At 44.5% G+C, this 21,714-nt stretch overlaps 1 protein-coding gene across 1 annotated transcript; it reads right to left on the bottom strand.

The window, feature by feature from the left end:
- Nucleotides 1-279: 279 nt before the first annotated feature.
- LOC127530395 (uncharacterized protein K02A2.6-like) lies at nt 280-19,934 on the bottom strand. The gene is given in 3 exon segments (XM_051937046.1): nt 280-311; nt 5,751-9,077; nt 19,703-19,934. Coding segments are annotated over 3 exon segments (3,591 nt in total).
- Between the last annotated feature and the right edge of the window lie 1,780 nt (nt 19,935-21,714).

The following is a 21,714-nucleotide window of genomic DNA, read 5'->3' as shown; positions in this document are numbered from 1 at the left end:
CTTGCATCAACCTCAAATAAACGGGACGGCAAAATCAGCATAGGCTGGCACTGGTGCAGCGGTAAGCCTCGCTTTCAGTGCTTCGAAGCACTGTTGACACTCATCAGTCCAACACTTGATAACCCCATGATCAGACTTCCGGGCAGTCCAAGTACTACCACCTTCAACTACAACCTTGTGCAGCGGGGCTGTTAACTTGGCAAAACCCTCCACAAAATGGCAGTAATAACTGGCAAAACCAAGAAAAGACCGCAGATCCGTGACAGTGGTGGGAATCGGTCAATTGGCTACCACCTCAATTTTACTCAGATCTGTGGAGACACCGTCACCAGAAATCACATGACCCAAGTAGCGGACTTCCTTTTGAAAGAAAGAGCATTTACTGAGCTTTGCTTTAAGGCCCATCATACTGCAGTCACTCCAGATGTTGTTCCACGGAGGGAGAATACACAACAATATAATCCAGATACAATAATGATTGGCACTGCTGATCACCAAAGATACGCTGCATTAACCTCTGGAAGGTGCTAGGACTGTTGCAGAGGCCAAAAGGGCATTCAATTCCACTCAAACAAGCCGAAGGGTGTACAAAAAGTGGTTTTGGACCGATCAGCCTCAGTAACTGAAAATGGTTGCAACTACTGGCCAAATCCAGAGTCGAGAACCAACAAGCACCAGACAGGGCATCAAGGGACTCCTCTGTGTGTGGTAGAGGGAAGGCATCTTTCCAGGTCTTGTCACTGAGCTGTCTGTAGTCAACACACATACATATAGTACCATCTTTCTTCCTCACCAACACAATGGGAGATGCATAAGGGCTCCTAATCCCCTGGATGGTCTGTAACAACAGCAACTGGTTGATATGTTCCTTCATAACCTCATATTCGGAGGGCGGAATACGCCTATAGCGTTGCCTGACAGGAACCTCATCAACCAAGGGAATGTCATGGGAGATTAGGTTGGTACAATCCAGGTCTCCATCATGAGCAGAAAAGACAGGAGTGTATTTCCTCACCTGATCCTGTTCTTCGGCAGACAACGAGGACAGATCTATGTCCACCTGCTGCTGTACACTGGGAGAAACTGTTTGGGAGAACATCATAGCCACACCCGATGGCACCTCAGTAACTCCAGCAGGGAGACCGACAACATTAACAAAATCCAGTACACCAACAGCTGTATGGGATGCAACCACACATCGGTGGAACCAACATTGACAACAGGTATGTAGGCTGTACCTCTAACTACTATGACAAGCGTGGGAGATGTAAGCAATCCAGCATGCAAACCTGGATCCAGGGGCTCAAAGAGGACAGTGGAACCTGAGTACTGACTCAGAACATGTTGCAGTGACCACATTCATGACACTAGGAATCCGCCACGCCTTCTACCCTGGACCGTCACTCTTCCTGGACCATCCTGAGGGCCCTGATTACTGGTGTCCTGACACTGCTGCACTGCCTACATGACAGGCTTAGGGACCTCCAAGACACAAAGCTGTGAAAACAAGCTGCTCCATGTTGAACAAACAGCTCTTGGTAAAGCTTATGGATGATGTTCATCCTTAAAACACCAGACACTTGAACCGAGGCACCACCAGGGGGATCCCTTACAATCAACATTCCACAGTGGGGCCTCACTTTGCCACAAAATTACACCTCCAGTTCCAAGTAGTCAATATAGGGTATGACCAGACCGTTGGCAGCTTTAAGCTCCAACCAGTGGCATGTTCAGAGATGCTCCAGACCCAAAGGCTCAAAATGCTGGCGGAAAAAGCTCTCCAAAATTGTTGACACCATGGAACCAGAATCTAACAAACAAGGGACCTTAATACCACCCATGTCCACATCTAAATGGGGACAAGAAGAAATCAACTTAGAAGCCTCTAAGTTATTTGAAACCTCTGGTGAACCAGTAGTGGCCCCACCCAAACTGTGGCTCTGCAATTTGGTGGGTGCTGATTTTCAGACCCTGAAACAGTGTGGGACTGCCTGGCAAGACTGGACGGAGATCGAGAAAGGACTTGTGGAGCACGCACTCTATCACAGTTTCGTGCAATATAACCAGGTTGATTACAGTGCCTGCAAATTGAAGGGCCACTACAAGGTTGACAACTAGTTAGGGGGTTCTTCTTCTTCAGACACAGAACCGAAGGAAAACGACACATGAGAGCCACCTTGAACACCATACTGGACACCAACCACTGAGGGGACTGAGTAACTGCGGCCCCTCACATCATCTGGTAAACCTTCACACTCCCACTGAATCACCTCTGCTCTAACATCAAGCAAGGTGGAGCCAGACTGTCTACACACCAACTGCTTCAACTCATGGCACAGGGAATTATCCAACACATATCAACAAGCTGGTCTGTCAGGAGGGCTTCAGCATTTGGAATAGCAGCAGGTGCATGCTGCTTCATGCATTTCCCCCTCTTCCTCCCTCCTGGAGAAGAATGCCTCCTGCAGAGTGACATAAGAGTCCAAACACCCATACAACTCCTGTAAAATGACAAGTATGCTATCAGGGTCCACTCTCTCCGCCTCTGAGCAGACAAAGCTTCATGCCCCACATCTCAGATCTCTGGCGCCTCCCCTGCTTTAGATGGTCAAACAGGACAAATGCCTGATCAACCCGAAATAAATGATGGGCCCTCACACAAGCCTGCACGTCCTTGATCCATTCACTCAGCCCTATACCTTTTCTCCCTGTAAAGACAGGATACTTCCTATCCCTAGGCACAAAAATTAGTCTCTCTGCTACAGGAACACGAGAAGTAGGAGGAGCCAGATATAGCGCCAAAGAGGCAGATGGAGGGGCACTAGGACCAGCCTGTCCCTGTCGCAACCGCTCGTTGTCAGCTTTCAGTTGTGCAATCAAATCTCCGAGTTCCTGTATCTCTTCCTCCATGGCTACACATGCTACACTACAGGTAGTTAATATCAGTCCCTCCAGGAATTTGCGATGTTGCGATCGCGCGAATTCATGCGAAATCAACCAATCTCTGTGAATTTTGCACGACCTTGCAATTTTCTCTAATCACTGCAACTTTCCCGTAATTTTGGCCCACCTCCCATGAGTTCCACCAATCATAGCAGCTCCCAGCGCAAATGTAATGCATGTACATCACCAAATTCACTTCCTTGTTTCTGGTTTGAAGATGCAGACATGTGCGATACTGTGTCTCATTTACCAACAAAAATTACTGCTGAAGACCGTGATAAACCATGAATTCACTGATGTTCTTCACCAAAGCGGAGCTAAACTGTTTTACAACCGTGCAATATTGTGGTAGAATACAAAAAGAAAAAAAATCATCGACTGATGCACACTTTTTTTTAAAAACATGAAACATATTAGAACGGCTGAAATGAGCGGACAACAGACCAGACAAATCACCATGATGGAAACTGTTGCCTCCAGATCCGTTAGAGCACTGAAAGAATGAGGTGAATTAGATTAATTATTCCACCAAAGAACACGGCGGAGTTATGTGACGATCAGCGTATGTGAATCCTTCCTCTGTAACCCACATCACTCAAAAACGGACTCGGAGATTTGAATGAAATTTTCAGGGTTGGTCAGAAATGACACAAGGACCAAGTGATTAGACTTCGGCAGTGATACGGCTTAAAGTTTGGATCAACGGATTTGTTAAGGATTCATAGCAGCACGGCGTCTGATAGCGGCACGGTAACCGTAGCAACAAGTGAACGCCACCTCAGCGGCCTGCTGACAATCACATCATTGTGATCCTACAACAAATGCACCGCTGTGGATGTATCAGTGCTGCTCTTGTCAACTGACGTGACAAGTCATGAGCGTGTGTGTGAACACGTGTGTGCCAGGAAGTAAAATTAACTTTTTAAGCCACTGACAAATGTGATTCATTCAAAAGTAAATGATCATTTTGTGCCGCAAATCTACCAACCACGTCATATTAAACCAGTATCTGGCTGCTGCTCATGTCCCACCATGGTGTGGCAGCTTTTGTGGAAATGGGTTGGAACGTTAAATAATTAATTTCGGAATAAATATTGTCAATTACAGTGTTGAAACATGTTCTACAAGCTGGAAAAAATGCAGCTTTTTAGCAATTGTCACTGTTTCCACCAATTTCATCAAAACATGTTGACACAAACTTGATTCCATTAAGAATGTGTGGCTTTCTGGCTGCTCTGACGTGCTCTTGTACTCCGTCGTGGTCCAAAAAATAACAAAAATAACACCAGTAGAGTCTATTTTGTCCTTGCAGATCCTGCACTGCTGCGACTTCGAGTTGAGCATGTTGTTGATGATCCAACATTTGAAATACTGTCCATTGGTGTTATTTTATCCTCAGTGCCTTTCACAGCTTCTTCACATGCACACTCCAAATATTTTGCGACACTTCGAGAGACTTCATCCACACCAAGAAGTTTTGCCTTGAACCATATTTCATGTTTTTGTGCTTCTTCCACATGTAGCAGCTTGAGCAGAGCATTATGTGCACCTTTTGCATCATTAAGCAGCACTTCATATTTGTTAAAGTTGCTTTCTACTTCAGCTTTATACCCAGGTTCACACAATAACTCCCGAATTGTCCTTTTTAATTCAGCAGCTTTACTAAGCTTAGATTTTCTTGTTTTTTTCTAAATCTCCTATTTTACAAAGCAGTGCTTTTGTAGTAAGTTGCACTTTTCTGTTTTGTGACTGGGAGTGAAGCCTCACCAACAGCCTGAGATTCAGCAGTTAGTTCTACTGCCTCAGTCATCTTTTCACACAAATAAGTATCGTTACCTCGATTATCAGTTTAAACCTTCAAACCATTTTGTGTTTCAGACATTTTTTCACCATTTGTTCATCAACCACACATAATTTTTCATTTAAAAGTTGCTTTTCAGAAGTTCACATTAACACAACATAAGTAATGTAACCTCAAGAAAGAAAGTACACACTCTCGGTAGACGTTTAACTTGGTTTATCTTAAACTCTTTGGAATGAAAGAACAGAGCGGCCGGAGACCGGACCGGTGCCATTGAACCACACAAAAAACCCCAGGCTGGGCGGGGGCCAGTGTCCAACACAAAGGTTCCGGGTAGCAGCACTAACAGCTCCACTTTAACACAATCACTCTATAACACTTCTCCCCCCTAAAATCCAAACATATAACATTACTCAAAGTGCACGACCTATTTCTGTTTAGTCTGTTTCAAAAGTGCAAAATAAAACTTTGTCTCTCTTACGTCTTTTTTATAAAAACTTTACAAAAAATACACATCACCATTATTAACATAACATTTTTTTGTTTTACAAAAACACGTTATTTTGCATCAACATTGTATTTCTTTTCTTGTAAACACAAATCAAGTTTTCTTTTTTAAATCAAGCATTGCTTAACTCAACAATTCACAAATTCAGTCTGTCAGGAGGCTTGTGCTGCCTCGTGGACCTTCTCAGACCTGCTGTGGTTTCAGGAGCAGGCTGTGGTCCTCTGGAAGAACTTGGGATTGGGGAAAGAAGACCAGTTTGCAGACCAGTTTGCACAGGCAGTTCGTCATTGTTTTCGAGGGTAACTGGTACCATCGAACAGTCCATCGACCTGTCCACACTGTCATCAAGGGGAGCCCTCTGAGGCCCCTTTTCCTCTCCATCAGTGCGGGCTCGCACATGATCCACATGCCTGCGAACCAGCTTGCCATCACACAAATCCACAATAACAGACACAGGACCAAAATAACGGTGAATGGTAACTGGCACCCAGGGTGAACCTCTGCCAAAGTTTTTCACATAAACTCTGTCCCCTGGCTGAAACAAACGCTCTCTAGCATGCAGGTCCCGTCGAGCTCTCTGCTGCTCCTGGGAGTGGGCTACCCTGGCTCCCACATCTGGACGAAGAAGGTCAAGATGAGATTTGGGTTTTCTCCCCAAAAGCATCTCAACGGGGGTCAAGCTAGTGGTTGAGTGAGGAGTCAGCCTGTACTGAAAAAGGAAGCGTGACAGCTTCACTTCAAGCGAGTGACCTGACATCTTCCGCAGACCAGCTTTCAGAGTTTCAACTGCACGCTCTGCTAAGCCATTGGAGGCTGGGTGATAAGGTGCAGTGCGAACGTGACGGATTCCATTTCGTTTCACAAACTGTTTAAACTCCTCACTGATGAAAGTGGGCCCATTGTCAGTGACAATAGTGTCTGGCAGACCGTGTGTAGCAAAAATGCTTCTGAGTGTATCAGTGGTAACTGAAGCTGTGATGTTTGACATGATGTGTGCTTCTAACCACTTGGAATGTGCGTCCACTAACACTAGAAACATGCGACCCATAAATGGACCAGCAAAATCTAGGTGAAGCCTGGACAATGGGCGGTTAGGCCATTCCCATGGGTGGAGCGGCGCCACTGCTGGCATCTTTTGGTTTCCCTGACATTGTGAGCATGCTTTTACCTTCTCTTCTAAGGCAGCGTCCAGCCCTGGCCACCACACAAAAGACCTGGCGAGGCTTTTCATCCGGGAGACCCCTGGATGGGCTTCGTGCAGCACTTCCATGATCTGTGCTCTACCTGGAGGCGGGACAATAACTCTGGATCCCCAGAGGATGCAGCCATCCTGCACACTGAGCTCCTGCTGACACCTAGAATAAGGCTTAAGCTCGTCCTGCTCCACTACTGCTGGCCAACCCTGCAATAACCAGCACTTAACCTGTGACAACACTGGATCCCTGTCAGTCCACATTTTGATGTCTTTCACTGTCACTGGGGAAGTAGCTAGTCTCTCTAACAAAAACACAGTCTCAGGGGGTAAGCTGTCCAGACTAGGAGTGCAAGGGAGGGGGAGACGACTAAAAGCGTCTGCGTTTGCATTGTCACACCCTGCCTTGTACACAATGCGATATTGGTACGCTGACAATGCCAATGCCCAGCGCTGTACACGTGCTGAGGCCATGGGTGAGATCCCTTCAGTCTCACTAAACAGACCCATCAGTGGCTTATGATCTGTGAAGATGGTAAATTGACGGCCGTACAGGTACTGATGAAACCGTTTCACCGCAAAAACTACAGCTAGTCCTTCCTTTTCAAGCTGGGAATATCCCTTCTCAGCTACTGTCAGTGTGCGTGACACGTAACCAATAGGCCTTTCTGTGCCATCCTCCATACAGTGGGAAAGAACTGCACCCACACCATACGGGGAGGCGTCACAGGACAAAATTACGTCCTTGTCAGGGTCAAAATGAACAAGAAGAGGTGCTGAGTGTAGGAGTTCTTTTACCTGCTGGAACGCTTTCTCTTGCATTTGCTGCCACTGCCATGGACTGCCTTTGCATAACAACTGGTAGAGGGGGGCAAGCACAGTTGAGAGATCAGGAAAAAACTTTCCGTAATAGTTCACTAAGCCCAAAAATGACCTGAGCTCGGCAACATTCTTTGGACTTGGAGCCTCCTTGATCGCTCTCACTTTCTCCTCCAGTGGAGACAAGCCCTGAGCCGTGATCTGATGACCCAGGTAGGAGACACTTGGAGCTTGGAAAACATATTTACTGCGTTTCAGGCGCAGCCCAGCTTCTGCCATTCTGTGCAACACCTGATCCAAATTTTTTAGATGTTCCTCTTCTGTTCTGCCGGTCACCAAGATGTCATCCAAGTAGACGGCTACATGAGGAATGTTTTGCAACAGATTGTCCATTGTGCGCTGAAAAATAGCTCAGCTAGAAGCTACGCCGAACACTAAGCGGTTGTACTTGAACAGTCCTTTATGTGTGTTGATGGTCACATATTTCTTGGACTCCTCATCCAGCAGCAACTGCTGGTAGGCGTGGCTCATGTCCAGCTTTGTGAATGTTTGCCCGCCTGCCAGCGTGGCAAACAGGTCCTCCACTCGTGGCAAGGGATAGGTGTTCAGCTGCGAGGCTTGATTTACTGTCAGTTTGTAATCACCACAAACTCGTACTTCCCCATCTACCTTCAGCACTGGAACAATCGGGGCTGCCCAGTCAGAGAACTCAATAGGCTCAATAACACCTAGCTGCTGCAGTCTCTCCAACTCTGCTTCCACTTTGGCTTTCATAGCATAAGGCACTGTGCGTGGTTTGAAAAAGCGTGGCTGGGCATTTGGATCCACACACAGTTTGACTGTTGTACCGCGGAGGGTGCCCAGCTCATCTTTAAACACATCAGCATACTTCTCAAGTATGTCTTCCATCACTGTAACATACTTAATTTCTCTCCAATTCAGGCAGATCGTCTGTAGGATGTCACGTCCCAGTAAGCTAGGTCCCTCACCTTCCACCACCAGTAACCTTGCTGCTGCTTTCTGGCCTTGGTATGCTACATTTACTTCTATAGCTCCCAGAAGCGGAATGCACTCACCCGTGTACTGTCTCAGTCTGATGTTAGTCTCTTTGAGTGCAGGCGCCCTTCCTGAGCGCCACAACCTGCGGTAGGTGTCTTGGCTTATCACTGAAGCTGAAGCTCCGGTGTCCACCTCCATCTTCAGTTCAGCCTCATTCACCTGTAGAGTTGCATAGATGGGCTCTGCCTGCGATTCGCTGAGGTTGAACATGTTGAAGGCACAGTCCTCCTCTTCAGGTGCATCGCTCTGCAGGTGATGCGTGTTCCCTTTGGGCTTGGATTTCCACTCCTTTTTCTGTTTACCTTTAGTGCAACCTCTGCACTTCTTGGCTATGTGTCCCTTCTTTTTACAATTATGGCACACACTGTCTTTAAAACCACAGTCATTGGCAAAATGTGCTCCCCCACACCGGTAACACTCAACTGACTTTTGTGGCTGGCCTTTCCTCACCTTGTACACATGATGAACGGTGTTTGGCTGCACACTCCCGGCACTGTTCTGGATGTCTTTCATGTTATTAGCTGCAGTTTCCATGGCCTGAGCAATGTCCAGCGCCTTTTTGAATGTAAGCGCGGTCTCTCCCAACAAGCGGCGCTGCATGCCGTCGTCATTAATGCCGCAGACCAACCTGTCGCGCAGCATATCATCCAGCACACTTCCAAACTCACAGTGCTCGGATAATTGTCTTAGCTCAGCGACAAACGCAGCTACTGAAACTCCCATCTTCCGTGAGTGAGTGTGGAATTTAAAAATGTCTGTTCACACCGTTTATGTATTTTTGTTGCAATGTGCGCTTTGTGTTTGGTGTTTTGTGTTTGTGGTTTATGTGTACAGCTTGTATTCACCTGTTATTAATTTTATATATTTCTAAATGGCACCTCTAAAATTCCTAACATGGAACATAAGGGGAATTGGTTCTCAGGCTAAAAGATTGAAAATACTTAATCATCTTCACAAACTACAAGCAGATATCTGTCTACTACAAGAAACTCATCTAACTGACTCCGATCAGAACAAACTAAAATCACCACAATTCTCTCATGTTTTCTCTTCAACCTACAATAGTAAACAGAGAGGGGTTTCTATCCTGATCAGCAATAGGGTCTCATTTGTTCACAACTCTACCATTACAGACACAGAAGGACATTTCATTATAATTAATATATCAGTCAACAATAACCCTATCACAATCAGTAATATTTACGGACCAAATTCTGATGAGCCTTCTTTTCTTCACAACTTTTTCTCATCCATCTCAAATAACTTCAACTGTCCGATCATAATAGGAGGTGACTTTAACACAGTCATTGACCCATCTATAGACCACAGCAATAACACAGCCAAACGAATCTGTCAATCCTCTGATACTATCAAACAATTTATGACCGACATGGGACTTGGTGATAGTTGGAGGCTTCAACATCCATCAACAAGACAATATTCATTTTTCTCCCCGGTTCACCAATCATTTTCACGTATTGATTTATTCCTCACCAGTAATTCAATTATACCTAATATTTCAGAATCAAAAATCCACCCCATCACCATTAGTGATCATGCCCCAGTAACATTTACATGGAATAAAACCGTCCCACACAGACCCAACATCAGATGGCGCTTCAATACATCCCTCCTCAATGATCCACAATTTGACATCCTTATTAGAAAAGAGTGGACGTCCTTCCTAGAAATAAATGAGTCCCCAAAGTTAACTCCATCTATCATATGGGAAACAGGTAAAGCAGTACTAAGAGGCATAATCATTTCATACGCAGTACACAAAAAAAAGGAAGAACAGCAACAAGAAACTGAACTGGAACAAAAAATTAAACACTTAGAGGACATTATTACCAATAACCCAACAGAAGAATCATGCACTGAACTTACAAAATGTAAACTTAAATTGAATGAAATCGTGAATAAAAAAACTCTATTTCTAATACAAAGACTCAGACAAGAACATTTCTATCACAACAATAAATCAGGCAAATACCTAGCAAATCAAATTCAGCAAAATAAAGAAAAAACAACTATTTCCACCATCCAGAACTCAGCAGGGAAGCCAACAAGCTCACCCGAAGAAATTAACACAGTATTTAAGGACTTTTATACAAACTTATATTCATCAGAAAATAATCCGGACCAAGAAGAAGTCACCTCATTTTTAAACAACATAAACTTACCACAACTCAACCAAGACCACATTTCAGTTTTAGAAGCCCCAATAACTCCTGAAGAACTCTCATCTGCACTACGCCTCATGCCTAATAATAAATCCCCAGGACCTGATGGCTTCCCTGCTGAGTTCTACAAACACTTCTGGTCAATTTTATCCCCACTATTCCAAAGAGTAATAGCCGACATAAAAAAGCAGTTAAAACTTCCATCAAATATGAACTCAGCTACAATTTCACTCCTCCTTAAACCAAACAAAGACCCACTACTGCCAACCAGCTACCGTCCTATCTCGCTCCTAAACGTCGACTTAAAAATCATCACAAAAACACTTTCTCATAGAATAGAAAAAATCATCCCATTCATAATTCACCCCGATCAGACCGGTTTCATAAAAGGCAGACATTCATCAACCAATACCCGCAGACTCTTTAACCTAATGGTACATTCATCACAACAACATACACCATCCATCATTGTCACACTAGATGCAGAAAAAAGCATTTGATAAGGTTAACTGGTCATTTCTCATCCTCGCAATGCAAAAGTTTGGCTTTGGGGAATAATTTATTAATTGGATTAAAATTCTTTACACTGCACCTTTAGCCACAGTTGTCACAAATGGACTAACATCACAACCATTCACACTTCACTGGGGGACTAGGCAAGGATGTCCACTCTCCCCTTCATTATTTACCATCTTCATAGAACCCCTAGCTGCAGCCATCAGACAAAACACCAGTATCTATGGATTTAAAACAGCAAACTACCATCACAAAATCAGTTTATATGCAGACGACATATTACTTTTTCTAACGAAGCCACACTCTTCACTACAGGAAACAATCAGTACTATAGGAAAATACTCAAAATTATCAGATTATTCCATAAATTGGCATAAATCATCAATCCTCCCCCTCCAGAATAGCAGCTGGGATGTGGCAGCCCACGCACCACCCATTCCCTTATGCACTGGTCACATCACGTATTTAGGTATTCACATTTCCCCCAGGTTGTCAGAGCTGTTGAGTCTCAATTATACACCTTTACTTAAAACAATAACTGACACTCTCCTCCACTGGGTAAACTTACCACTCTCACTAACTGGCAGAATAGCATCAATAAAAATGACCATACTACCCAAAATAAATTACCTTTTCTCAATGATCCCACTGAAACCCACCCATTCCTGGTTCAAATCTCTAGACTCTGCTATCAATAAATACTACTGGAAAAACAAGACACCCAGAATTAAACTTTCAACCCTACAGAAACCGAAAACACAAGGAGGACTAGCTGCGCCAAATTTTCACCAGTACTTCATTGCAAATCAGCTACAGTACATATTAAAATGGATCAACCGCATACATTCAGACTACACATGGCTAGACATTGAACAAACATTATGTGATAATATTCCCCTCTCAGACTTACCATTCATTAGCCCATCTATCAAACGCCACCCTTGTTTTAAATCAATAACAATATCATCAGCTCTGATAGCCTGGTGGGAATTTCACAAAATCACAAACTCTTCTCTTGCACTATGTAAACTCACTCCAATCTGGAACAACCCTGACTTTCTCAGCAACAAAAAACCTCTCCACCTCCACTCATGGTCAGACAAGGGAATCACGCATCTACAACACATCTTCCACAATAATGAATTGGTTTCATTTTCACACCTGGTCCAGGAGTACGGCATCAGGAGTAATCAGTACCTGGAATATCTCCAGATTAAATCATCTATCCACGCCAAATGTAAGATTGCAAACATCGACCTGCATCTCCCACCACTCATCTCAAAATTTGTTAGTATAACATCAAGAAAAAAACTTCTATCTAAATCATACCAAATCATATACGAGTCAGATACTACCATAAAACTACCAATTACAAAATGGGAAACAGATCTATCAATTACTCCTGATGCCGACTTCTGGAACCAAATCATTCAAAAATATTTATTCAATGTCACGAAATGCCAACCTTCAATTAATCCAATACAAAATACTTCACAGAACACACCTCACGGGACAGAAAATGTTTAAAATGGGATTCACCTCAGAAATTTGTATTCACTGCACTCAAAAATCACCAGACACCTACCTTCACGCCTTCTGGGACTGCACTCCAATTCAACACTTCTGGAACGAGGTTACAAAATCACTTTCCACCATGATGGGCTGCCACATCCCCATGTCCCCCTCACTCTGTTTACTTGGTGATGTGTCAGTCATAAACCTCAACAAATCCAACAGCAAACTACTCCTCACAGCCCTAACTATCGCCAAGAAAACCATCCTCATCAACTGGAAAAGTAGGAGCAAAACAAACACCACACACTGGAAAAACTTACTCATAGACCACATCACCTTGGAACATTCACCCATACACACCCATACCTCAGCCGTAGAACCCCTCTCTGTTTGGACCCCTCTTCTCAACCACCTTCACTCTTGAATTTTCTTATCATTTACTATTACCATCATTTTCACTATCATGTGTTTAATATTATGATATCAACTACCTGAGAGCAAATTCCCCTGATCCTCCAAATGTCATACCCCATTTTTAACCTCTGATTTTGTTGCTTTTACATCCATTTCATCACTTCTGCCTTAATATTATTATGAACTTAGTATTATTATCACATACATAGGCTATATAGGGTATATTATCGATTTATTTAGTTATTCATTTACTTCTACTCACCTACTTATTCAAGTATTCATTAAAAATTAGAAATGCCACTCTGTTATTATTACTTTATAATTTATATTCTTAATGGGATGCACTGTAAAGGGATTTTTATTTATGTTTTACATCTAATTTAATTAATATACAATAGATATATTATGCATAAATAACATATACTATTTGAGTTAATCCACTTATTGTTTAATTATGTTTGTTTAATTGGATTCTTTATGTTATTATTATTATTAACACTATTACTACTAATTTGCTACTTCCTATGTGTATGCATATATGCTTGTGTGTGTAGGTGTATGTATATGTATATATATATCATTTCTATAATTTACATTGTTTGATATAATATTAATATTTTTTTCTTTTTTTTCTCTTTTTTAGATTGGTAATACTACCATATGTTATAATTATCACATAAACCATATATATAAAATATATAGGGTATATTATTTATTTATTTATGTATCTATTTATGTATTTATTTACATATTATTCATGTATCTGTTTATTTTTGTTTATTCACTTATTCATTTATTTATTTTCAATTCATCCATTTATTCAAGTACTTGTTTATTTAAGATTAGTAATACCACTATACGCTATAATTACTTCATAGCTTATATTCTTAGTGGGATGTTTATTATATTGAACTTTTGTGTTTTTTTTTTATCATTTTCACTACCATTTTCAGTATCACTCTCTCTTTAACCTAAATAGATTATTTATGTATAAATATTTACTATCTATTTGAGTTCATTCTTTTGTTATTTTTTTTTCTTTACTGGATTATTATTATTTTATTAACTATTATTGTTCTATTATATATGATAATATTATGAGAACAAATAGTAGATATAATTATGTGTTGTGGTGATGAGACGATGACCTGAGCATGGGGGTACGTGTGTGGGGGGTGGACTGGGGGCCTGGGGTTTGGCGGGCGGTGGCAGTGCGCCCGGCCCCCCCCGGCTGGTATGTCGGTGTCCCTGGTGGGACTGGTTGGATGGGGGGCGGGGGGGTGGCTCACGCCCCCACCCATCCCTAAAGGGAAAGAAATTATTTAAAATAATAATAATAATTATTATTATTATTAAAAAATATATATATATATAATAAATAAATAAATAAATAAATAATTGAAAAAATATTAATAATAATAATAATAATAATAATAATAATACAATTAAATAAATAATTGTAGCCTTTCTCTGACAACAAACTTCCTCCCCAGGGAGGAAAAACTGGCAGAATAGGGGAACGTTGAGGGCGCGGGATCTCACTCGCCTCCCTGCCCCACCTGTTCTTGTTAGGGGCCCTAGTGTGCCACCGCGGGCTGGTGCACGGTGTCATTTGCTCGCCCCCTGGTTCCCTGATTTACCCCCTCGCCCACCACTCATTGCTCAGTCGTTGTTTTTTTATTACAACATATATAGTATTGTTATATATTATTATTAATAGTATATTCAAACAAATTATATTATATACTATCAGTTTGTCTCTTCACTAGACCTTATTGTATTATATTCACCGTTGATGTTATCACTATTACTATTATTATGGTTGATATCTTATTATTATTTTATTCTTCTTCGTATTATACCATAGCATTATTTTTAATATTATATTATAGGTTGTGCATCGCCCCTCACTGCTTGTTCGTCAATTTTTATTCTTCATCTTTATTTGTTTGTTTATTTTTTTATTTTTTCTATTTTTTTAAATTATTATTGTTTTTTGTTTTAGCTTTTTCTTGTTCCCTTCTCCCTCCTCACATATCAAGTCCCCGCCAGTCTACATTATTACTCATGGTCATTTAACTTACATCGAATCACTGAAACACAATTGCCACTTATCGACAAATGCAGGTTTTTTGTTTTTGTTTTGTTTTGTTTGTTTGTTTGTTTTCTGTGCTGGATCTGTTTGTTTGAATTTGTCTACTTCTGTCTCTTTTTTTTAAATATTTCCATTCATTGTATCTTCACTGTCTACATCACTGTTGTTGTTATTGTTTGTCACACGGTTTCACAATAAAAAAAATAAAAAAAACTTCTCAACAATCCTTTGCAGCTTTTCCAGGTGTTCTTCCTCGGAGTCGTCTGCGATGAACACGTCGTCAATGTAGATTGTTGCTCCAAGTCCTTGTAGAATGTCCATTACAGCGGCTTGGAACACATTTGGCGAGTTCTTGAAGCCTTGGGGCAGTCGAGTCCACACATAGGCTTTTCCCTTATGCGTGAATGCTGTCTTGCCCTGTGAAGCTTTGGCTCGGTGCAGAGAGAAGAATCCGTTCGCCAGGTCAATGCAGGACTTGTATTTCTTAACCTGTAGGGTCTTCAGGGTGCCCTGGGGATTGATCAAACTTGCCTTGTTCGCGGTTGTCCGTCTGTTAAGGGCTTTAAAGTTGATCACTGGCCTCCATCCTCCTCCTGCCGACTCAGGTTTCTTCACTGCCTGGATCGGGCTATTGGTTATTGGATTCGGCTCGTCTCGGATTATCCCCAGTGCGCTCAGTTCTTTGATGATCAGGTCCATCTCTTCTACTGCACCTGGATTGAGGGGATATTGGCGGACTGCTGGATGCACTCCTCCAATGATGGTATGGGTGTACTTCTCCCCAAGATCCCCACAATCGTTCTTGAACTGCACTACCTTGGCTTTTGAGATGATTTCCTTCAGCTGTTCTTTTCCTGCAGTGGAAAGATCACTCTCTTCAACCTTCTGTGCTGCGACTTCTTCCACATCGACTGGCTTGTACCACTGCTTGAGCTGGAACTCTTGCTGAGGTGTAAAGCGAATCAGGCGTACATGCAACTTCTTCAGTCTCTCGACTGTCATTTTCTTCTTAGGTTGATGTAACCGCTTCAGGTCTTTCGTCGTTACCAGATTGAAGGGCCCCAGAACCCATACAACTCCTTTCCAAATTGCATATGGGAATTCTCTAACTGTTCCATCAGCTCGTTGGGCCTGCAGGTGTCCTGCTACGTCGACGCTCTTGCGGGTCATCAACACCTCTGCCCCAGAGTCTACTTGGTAAGGGACCCAATCCACATCAGTGTAGATTTCATCCCCTTTCCAGTAGGCATGTTCCAGGGTGACCCGCGCCTCTTGGGGCATCATTTCTCCGGCCCTTGAGTGCTCGCTGCTTGGCGAGCTGCACGGAGGGCGTCTCTCTGCTCTGGGGTCAGCTTTCTGTATTCTTCTGGTGGCAGGTAGTCACTCTTCCTTTCACCAGCCGGCTTCTGGGTCTGTCGAGGCTGGAACGGTTGCTTGTTCTGGGCTGGTCTTGCCTGGTCTCTGGGGGCTGGTCGGTTAGGCCAGGAACGAGAACGCGGTGGTGGGTTTGGTTCTCTTAGCCGTTGAGGGGTCTCTTGTGGTGACTTAGCCTTTGGTGGTTGCTGTTGTGACTCCTTTTCCTTCTTTGTCTGGTAGAACCTCTTCTTTAGGTCCCACCCTTTCACTGCTGCATTGAGCTGAGTTACAGTAGCATCAGACGGTATGGCGACGAAGTCTAGCTCATCCCTCTGACCTCTCATCAGGATCCTCAGGGCTCTTACATACCTGGACGGTGGGACTTTGTCCTTGATTTCATGCCAAATGAGGGTAAGGGTCTGTCCCTTCTCCAGCCTTGCTTTGGCTCTGAGTAACCAGCTCTCTTCATCATCTGAGTCTTCAAGCACCAACCGGTCATAATGGCTCTGAGACGTTTCTCCCTCTTTCACTGTGTTACCTGTTGCATAGGCCAGCCACAGCTTTCTTGCTTCTTCGCATGTAGTGGTGTTCTTCACTAGCGACCAGTTGTCTCTGAGGTAATTTACCATGCTTTGCCCAGGCTCTTTGTCTTTCACCAGCATCTTGACCTTTTTGAACTCTGTGAAGCCCTGGGTTGGTGTCAGCAGGCTCATCGCATTACCAGCTGCTCCTGCTGGCGCCGCTGCTGGGACCTCCCGTGGCTGTGGCTGCGGTTGGGGTCTTTCTCCTGTTTCTTCATCCTCAGAAAAGTCCTCCAACATTGCCCTTTCTACTTCTTTGGCATGGTTGTATGCTGCCTTCTTCATTCTTCGAAGCATCACATCATGAGTTATGGCGATGAAGGCCATTCTGAAGCCAGTCGTCAGTTGCGTGCATGCTGCCAGAGTCCCATAACTAGGCATCATCAGTATGTTAGCCAACTCCCCAAGAGTAGCACTCACCGGCAGGATTTTCTTGTCATCTGGGTTTTCAGCCCAGCTGAGCGGTACGTCATAGCTGGTCTGGTTGACTTCTGGCATGTATGCTTGCCTCTCATCTTTGGTCTTTATGGGGCCAAAGCTCAGGTCTCTTGCCAACCTTTCTGAGGTTCTTTTTACCGATACCATCTCCACCGGTTTCTTCTCACCTTTTCTGGTACCCACTCTGAGGTCTTTTGGAGGATTGGGTGTCCGATGGGGGACCGATTCCAATGACTGGTCATCCTCATGTCCTTCTTCTTCATCAGATGACACGTTGCTGCTCACCTCGACATCTTGTTGCGGGGCTGGCTCGACGTTAGTACGTCTTGGCTCCAAACTGATGCGTCGTTGGGGGATAGGAGGTGCTGGTACCGGAGTGATGGGTGAAACAGCTGGGCCTGCGGTTCCAGGGGTTCTTGGGGTTCTCTGTTCCCTAGGCTCCTGCCTGGTGGTCTGCATATTGGTATAGTCACCTTCGGGGATCACGTTTCCCATGGCCCCTTCTTGGTCCCGTAGGTACAGCCTCTGCACCACACTTTCCGGAGGGGTCTCTTGTTTCCACACCACCAAAGACTTGCGTTGAGGTTGGCTCTGGATGTAGCTGTGTTCCCCCTCGGGATAAGCTCTGGGCGGGGCTGCTTCACCAGGTGTAGACGACTTTCTCTCCCGTCCAGCGCTAAACACCTCTGGCATCTCCGCCTCATCTTCCGCCGGTCTATAAGGCCTCTCGCCTTCTCTGCATCTTTGCAGGGCTTCAGTATGCGATCTCTCCGCTCTTTGTTTTGAGCTGGGGAGGTCATGACCACCAGTTGCTTTAACACATTACAGACTTGATGCTCCATCATCTGCCATTTCGCTGCTCTCGTGGCTGCTTCTTCTGCCACTTCCCATGGCAGAGATAAGATAAGATAGACTTTATTAATCTCACAAAGGAGAAATTTAACATTACAGGGCTCTTAGAAACAAAAAACAGAGGAGTGCAAAAGTCACGAAAGTGCAAGAACAAGATAATAAATATGCGTGTTGGATCTCAGTCCATCAGCGCAGATGACCACTCTTCTGTATTTCAGGTCATTTGCTCTTGCCAGTCCCTTGATTAGGGCGCTGCACAGCCTTTTTCTGTACAGCTCAATGTCATCCCCATCACGATATTCATCTTCTATCACATGGATTATTGAGTAGTACGTTGAATCTCCCCCGCTTGTTACCACCACAGGTCTGCACCCTTCTGGACGATTCCTATTTTCCTTACTGGCTTCTTCTTTTTCCCTCTTGTACTCCTCGCTGCGTCTGTGCGCCAGGGCTCTCCTGAAAGCAGCATTCCTGACTTTCAGGGTCGAGGAGGATACCACCAGTAGGGCATCTGCGTGGTACTGCCAAGGGTCTCCCTCAATGTAGTAGGCTGTCGCCCCCATCTGGTTGCTGAATTTTTTTACCATCGGTGGGTAACGGTGGTAAGGTAGGGAGGGTTCTCTCGGACCTGTCGCTCATCGACTCATCTTCTGTGTGGTCTGCATCAGCTGGGTAGTCTGTAGCTTTGTGGGCTGCAGTATACGCCTTCAGGGACTGGATGACCTTTCTGCTGGATTCAATGAGCCCATCAGTGGCTTGTATTCTTCTTTGTGCCTTGGGGGACAGTGCAGAGTAGTTCCCTGTAAGGCCTTGGTGGGGCGCCGGGAATGGACGGTCCGGTCCACCAAATTCTGCCTGCCGAGCCTCCCATTTGGCGAACCCTGTTGGCTTTGGCAGCGGTCCTTCTGGTTCTGCGTCTTCTTCATCTGACTCTTTCACAGACCCCGAGTACATCTGTTCACTCTGCTGGTCCTCATCAACCGTCATCTCGCTTCTTGAGGCTTTATACTCATGTATTGGCCTCAATACATCTCGCTGGTCCTTCTGGATTGCCGTTGCCCGCACGCGGTTGGTGATCAGGACTGGAGTCACCTCCGTCTCTTTGGCAAGCATCTTTACCACAGGGTCATATTCTGCAGAAGGGCTCAATATCATGGCTACCTTTGACATCGGCAGACTCCTCGTTGATTCTGTCAAGTAGTCTCCCCACCAGGTTATCCAATCTCTCACTTCTTGCTTCGTTTTGGGTGGCTTGGACTTGCCCTCCAATACTGTTAGCCAGTACTTTCCAATTCTCTCGTGGGAAACATAGCACCCGTCTTTTTCTAGGCTCTCCTGTATTTGCTCTTTCAGTTGCGCTTTCGTCAACCTTTGGTTAAAATTATGCACATGCTGCTTTATACCTTCCTCCCAGGTATCCCACCCATTACCTGCCAGGACGATCTGGTACTGGTACACTGGAGTGAGGCCTGGGCGAAGCTTCTGCGAAGTGGAATCTTTTACCACTTCGTTGATTGTTGTTTCCCCCGGCACTGGGGTCTCAGAGGACGAATCCTCTTCTTTTTGCTCACCGGACCCTCCGGCTTTTGCATCGTCTTGTGGGGCAAGTTCTTCTTCTTTGTCAGGGACGAGTACATCTTTCTCTGGTTGGCTCTCAGCCATCGTCTTTGTCGTCACGAGTTGTCTGCTCCCTCAAAACCTCTCGTAGGACCGTTGAGCAGGGATGAGTGCAGACCTCGTCTGGCTGCTCTGCGGTGCCTCTTTTCTGGGATGCCCTGGCCCAAGGTCACTGCGGCTTCTTCAAGCCTGCGGTTCTCACTGTACCTCCCATCAGGCGTGATGATCCCGAGTCTCTCGTCGGCTGATCACCCGTGCTGTGGATCCTCGGTCAGAAGGTCTCGTCCTCTCCTTCCCCGATCTCTGCAGCTGTGGAACCTCGGTCAGAAGAGATTCGCCCTCTCTTCCCCAGTTTCCACTGAAAGGTTCTGGCGGTTGATTCTAGGTGTCGGTGCCGGACCCTCAGAATCTTCTTTTTGAGCTCTTCTGTCTTAGTCGTGCCCACCCAGGGACGCCATGTCCGCCAGTCTAGTCTTCTTTAACCCTTGCCTCAGGTTAAGTCTGGTCCAGCTCTCCGTTTAAAGGGTTAGATTCTATCTGCCTATTAGAATTTCACCTAACAGGATTCAGCAGAATAATTAAGCTGGAGTCGAGGGACACTCGCCTAGGTTCTGACTGCCTTACATCCAAACGTCTCACCCCTCTTATCTGATAAATGCTATCTCACTAAGCAGCCCTCCTAAGTAGTAGAATTGATTTATCAATCATGTTTGTTAGCGGCAGCTTCCCCCTAAGGACTGCATGCACTTGGTGCTATTCCTAGGTTGGTTTTAGAGGTTTGGAAGAAACTAACCTCAGGGGTAATGTTTAAACACTCTCAAATTGGACTAAGTAACCTTTAAGAACCATTAGATTTAATGCACACAATCAACTTAACTTTTTACCACTATGCAGAATCGGTGGTTTATAATAATTTCATTAGGCTTCTCTTTAAATGCAATGTAGCGTTTTATTAAGCAAATATTAGCAGGGGCACAGCATCAATTCATGATTAAACAATTAATTATTCCTGATTAAAAATTATACTAAAGTAACTAAATTGAGCGTACCTGACAATCTTCTCTAATTAGTAAATTTAGGAGAGAGAGTGGACAACGTGGCCACTGCTGTATCACCCAGTCTTGACTTGCGTCTGGGAGAAGCCCTCAGCTGTCCAGTAGACTCAGTACGATGTCTTCTTTGCGGACAAAAGGATTTCTTCCCTCAGCAGGGGGAGCGGAGGAGTCCCGTAAGCCAATCGTGGTCTGGCAGTTATCTCTGAAATCGGCTAGAACGTTAGTGCTTATGCCCCAGCTGTCTTCTCTGTTGGATGGTGATGATGGAGAACCCTCGTCTGTTCAGGCTGTAGTGGATCACTGGTCTCCCAGCCCCGGGGAGGGGAACAGCCCTGTGCTGTTGCCTCCTTTGGCTCTCTGGATGTAGTCGGTTCTTCCTTCTCTCTGTTGGTCTCGTCTGGATAACTGCAGAACCTCTTAGGACTCTCCATTTGGCAGAGTGTGGTCTTCGCTTGTTGAACAAAGTCAGAAAAAGACTTTGCCTCCAACGATGTTCTCAGCGATCTCTGGAGCCTAAGTCCTGCGTTGTCTTCCCGTCTCTAGGGCAATAGATGCGGCGAAGAATCTTCAGAACTCCGGCCAAGTTCCCCTTTGCAGCTCTCTGCAGCTCCGGCGAACATCTCCCGTATAATGTCTCTGCGCTCTGGGTTTTATACCCTAGCTCGACTTCAGCATAGCACATACACATATTACACACAATACTAACTAGTAGGTATGCCCAATTGATTGACTCATAGGTTTAAGACACAACCTTCTTCCTATTACACATA

Source organism: Acanthochromis polyacanthus, chromosome 16 (assembly GCF_021347895.1).
Source record: "Acanthochromis polyacanthus isolate Apoly-LR-REF ecotype Palm Island chromosome 16, KAUST_Apoly_ChrSc, whole genome shotgun sequence".
Classification (NCBI taxonomy): Eukaryota; Metazoa; Chordata; class Actinopteri; family Pomacentridae; genus Acanthochromis; species Acanthochromis polyacanthus.
The sequence above is the reverse complement of the archived record's forward strand: the minus strand, read 5'-3'. Positions and strand labels throughout refer to the sequence as shown.